Genomic DNA, 3663 nt, shown 5'->3' with positions numbered 1-3663 from the left:
TCAAAAAGTGATTTCCTCTAGTGCTAGTCTGTTCACATACATGAGAGTGTATTTGTTTTGATTTTTAAGCATTTAACTTTCAATCCACCTGGAATTTTTTGGAGAGTATGGTGGAGGGTGTGGGTCTTTTTAATATTCTCATTATTGATATTATTATATACCAAGGGTCTCAAATTGGTTACCAACAGATTTCAATGTCGCCTTTCTCGCCCCCTGGCCATCTTGACGGCTGCTCTTGGTTGGGGGTGTCCCGCATCTAAGGCAGGGAGATGGTGGCCGCAAAGAAGAAGAAAAAGTCACTGGAGTCGATCAACTCTGGGCTCCAACTCATTATGAAAAGTGGAAAGTATGTGCTGGGGTACAAGCTGACTTTGAAAATGATCAGACAAGGCAAAGTGAAACTGGTCATCCTCGCCAACTGCCCAGCCTTGAAGAAATCTGAAATAGAGTATTATGCCATGTTGGCCAAAACTGGTGTCCATCACTACAGTGGCAATAATATTGAATTGGGCAGAGTGTGTGGAAAATACTACAGAGTATACACACTGGCTATCATTGATCCAGGTGATTCTGATATTATTAAAAGCATGCCCGCACAGACTGGTGAAAGGTAAATCATGCACAATTTTTCTTTAATAAAACTGGCCAGAGCTTGTTTTTAAACAAACAAACAAACAAACAAAAGATTTTAATGTCTGCTAGGACAAATTCTTCTCATGACTCCTTTTGAATCTAGAATACTCTTTGATGTTCTTGCCCATTTATTCTTCCACAGAAAATAAAAATTACGTGAATTCTATGAAGCATTTTATTTCTAATCAGTGGCTGGTCACCTGAATCCAATAATGTCATGTCCTGTTCTGAGTTGAGGCTGAGTTGCAGCCCTGGTAAGGCTCAGTCTACCTCAGTTTTACTCCTGTCTCTTCAGGATTTTCGGCAGAAATCCCCCTGATGAGTCCAGAATTCTAATCTTTGTCTCACAAGATTTTGGAAGGCTCTGTTCTGCTTGCAGAAGTTTTCTGCTTCTGTTTTTAGAACTCTAGACTCGTGCATCCCCAGAATTTAACAGATGTTCTGAAGGGACCTCCCAAATCTCCTGCCATAGCTCTGCTGATCTGTCTCCCAGCTCTGCTGGTCTGGTCTTCCCTGGGTGCGAGCCCTGGGATCATCAGCCTCGGGCCCACGCCCAGAATCAGCAACTAACACCTGGGTGAAGTGGCTGCAGAAGTCAGCCCTCCCTCTCCAAGATTCTCCCTTTCTGGAGTTTCAGCCCCTCCGGTTCCCTCTCGTTGACTCAGCAGCTCTCCTCTGCCTGAAAATAGATGATTTCTCTATTTTGTTTCAATTTTCTGGCTGTTTTAGGTATGAGGGTTGGTCTGTCACAGTCTAATCCAACTCAGTTAGAAATAAGTTCATTTCACCTTAAACATTTTCATTGTATCTTCTTATATTTTAAAACCAAAAAAGTTTTTAATTGAGATATAGTAAAAGAAAAAAAAAAAACCCACCATGCCACTTCACAACTACCAGGATAACTAAATCAAAAAAGGCAGACAATAATAAGTGTTATCTAGCATGTAGAGAAAGTGCAACACTCATACGTTGCTGATGAGATATTAAATGATACAACCACTTAGGAAAAACAGTTTTGCAGTCCCTCAGAAAGTTAGAGTTTACTACATGATCCACAAATTTCACTCCCAAGTAGGTACATATTCAAGAGTGAAACATATGTCCACACAAAAGCTTGTACACATATGCTATAGACAAAATCTTTGTGTCCCTCCAAAATTCATTAAAGCCCTAATCTTCAATGTGATGGTATTTGAAGTTGGGGTCAGATGGGAGGTAATTAGGTTTAGATGACATAATGAGGATAGAGACCCTGATGGGATTAGTGCCCTTATATGAAGATGAAGAGAACAGATCTCTCTGTCTCTCTCTTTCTCTCTCTCCACCATGTGAGGAAATAGCAAGAAGGGGTCATCTACAAATCAGGGAAAGGGCCCTCATGAAGAACCCAATCAGGCTGGCATCCTGACCTCAGATTTCCAGCCTCCAGAACTGTAAGAAATTAATGTTTGTTTTTTAAACCACTCAGTCCATGGTATTTGTCGTAGCAGCCCAAGCTGGCTGAGACAACAAATATTCATAGGAGCTTTCTTCACAACAGTCAAAAATTAAACAATCCATAATCTCCAAAATATACAAATAGCTCATGCAGCTTAATATCAAAAAAACAAACAACCCAATCAAAAAATGGGTGGAAGACCTAAATAGACATTTCTCCAAAGAAGACATATAGATGGCCAAGAGGCACATGAAAAAATGCTCAACATCACTAATTATTAGAGAAATGCAAATCAAAACTACAATGAGGTATCACCTCACACCAGTTAGAATGGGCATCATCAGAAAATCTACAAACAACAAATGCTGGAGAGAATGTGGAGAAAAGGGAACCCTCTTGCACTGTTGGTGGGAATGTAAATTGATACAGCCACTATGGAGAACAGTATGGAGGTTCCTTAAAAAACTAAAAATAGTATTACCATATGACCCAGCAATCCCACTACTGGGCATATACCCAGAGAAAACCATAATTCAAAAGGACACATGTACCCCAATGTTCATTGCAGCACTATTTACAATAGCCAGGTCATAGAAGCAACCTAAATGCCCATCGACAGACGAATGGATAAAGAAGATGTGGTACATATATACAATGGAATATCACTCCACATAAAAAGGAACGAAACTGGGTCATTTGTAGAGACATGGATGGACCTAGAGAGTGTCATACAGAGTGAAGTAAGTCAGAAAGAGAAAAACAAATATTGTATAATAAAGCATATATGTGGAATCTAGAAAAACGGTACAGATGGACCTGTTTACAGGGCAGAAATAGAGACACAGACATAGCGAACAAACGTATGGACACCAAGGGGGGAAAGGGGAGGTGGGATGAACTGGGAGATTGGGATTGACATATATATGTATGTATGTATATATGTATAAAATAGATACATATATGTATAAAATAGATAACTAATGAGAACCTGCTGTATAGCACAGGGAACTCCACTTCACTGTACAGTAGAAACTAACACAACATTGTAAAACAACTATACCCCAACAATTAAAAAAATTAAACAATCCAAATGTCCATCATAAATGAATGGATAAATAAAAGGTGGTATATCCATACAATAGAGTATTATTTGGCAATAAAAAGTAACAAAGTTCTGATACATTCTACAACATGAATGAACCTTATTTGATCACCGTGGTTCTCCTTATACGACACTCTGAAACTATAGGGACCAAAATCTGACCAGTGTTTGCCAGGGGCTCACCTGGAGTGAAGAGGTTGATTACAAAGGGACTGGTGGGAATTTGGGGGAGTGTTGAAGTTCTTTTATATCTTTGTATCTTGTGGTTGTTACACAATTGTATACACTTCTCAAAAGTCACAGAACTATGTACTAAACAGTATGAATCTGCTGTATGTAAATTATACCTTAATTTTTAGAAATACAGGAAAAGTCAATAGCATTCATATACACAAATAATTAGTTAAAAGATATAGTGAATGAGAAAAGCTCATTTACAACAGCAAGAAAAAAGATAAAATATATAGAAACAAACTTAAGAAATTTCTAT

The 3663-nt window shown here is 38.5% G+C and overlaps 1 protein-coding gene across 1 annotated transcript; it reads left to right on the top strand.

Moving 5' to 3' along the window:
* The first annotated feature begins 269 nt into the window (after positions 1-269).
* On the top strand, positions 270-614 carry LOC133093371 (large ribosomal subunit protein eL30-like). The gene has a single exon (XM_061193167.1). The coding sequence runs from the start codon at positions 270-272 to the stop codon at positions 612-614; it is 345 nt and encodes a 114-aa protein (XP_061049150.1).
* Positions 615-3663: the final 3049 nt, after the last annotated feature.

The sequence above is a fragment of the Eubalaena glacialis genome, chromosome 6 (genome assembly GCF_028564815.1).
Source record: "Eubalaena glacialis isolate mEubGla1 chromosome 6, mEubGla1.1.hap2.+ XY, whole genome shotgun sequence".
In the NCBI taxonomy this organism is placed as follows: Eukaryota; Metazoa; Chordata; class Mammalia; order Artiodactyla; family Balaenidae; genus Eubalaena; species Eubalaena glacialis.
The sequence above is the reverse complement of the archived record's forward strand: the minus strand, read 5'-3'. Positions and strand labels throughout refer to the sequence as shown.

Coding starts and splice junctions, on each gene's coding strand:
- LOC133093371 (XM_061193167.1), top strand. CDS start 270: ATGGTGGCCGCAAAGAAGAAGAAAAAGTCACTGGAGTCGATCAACTCT.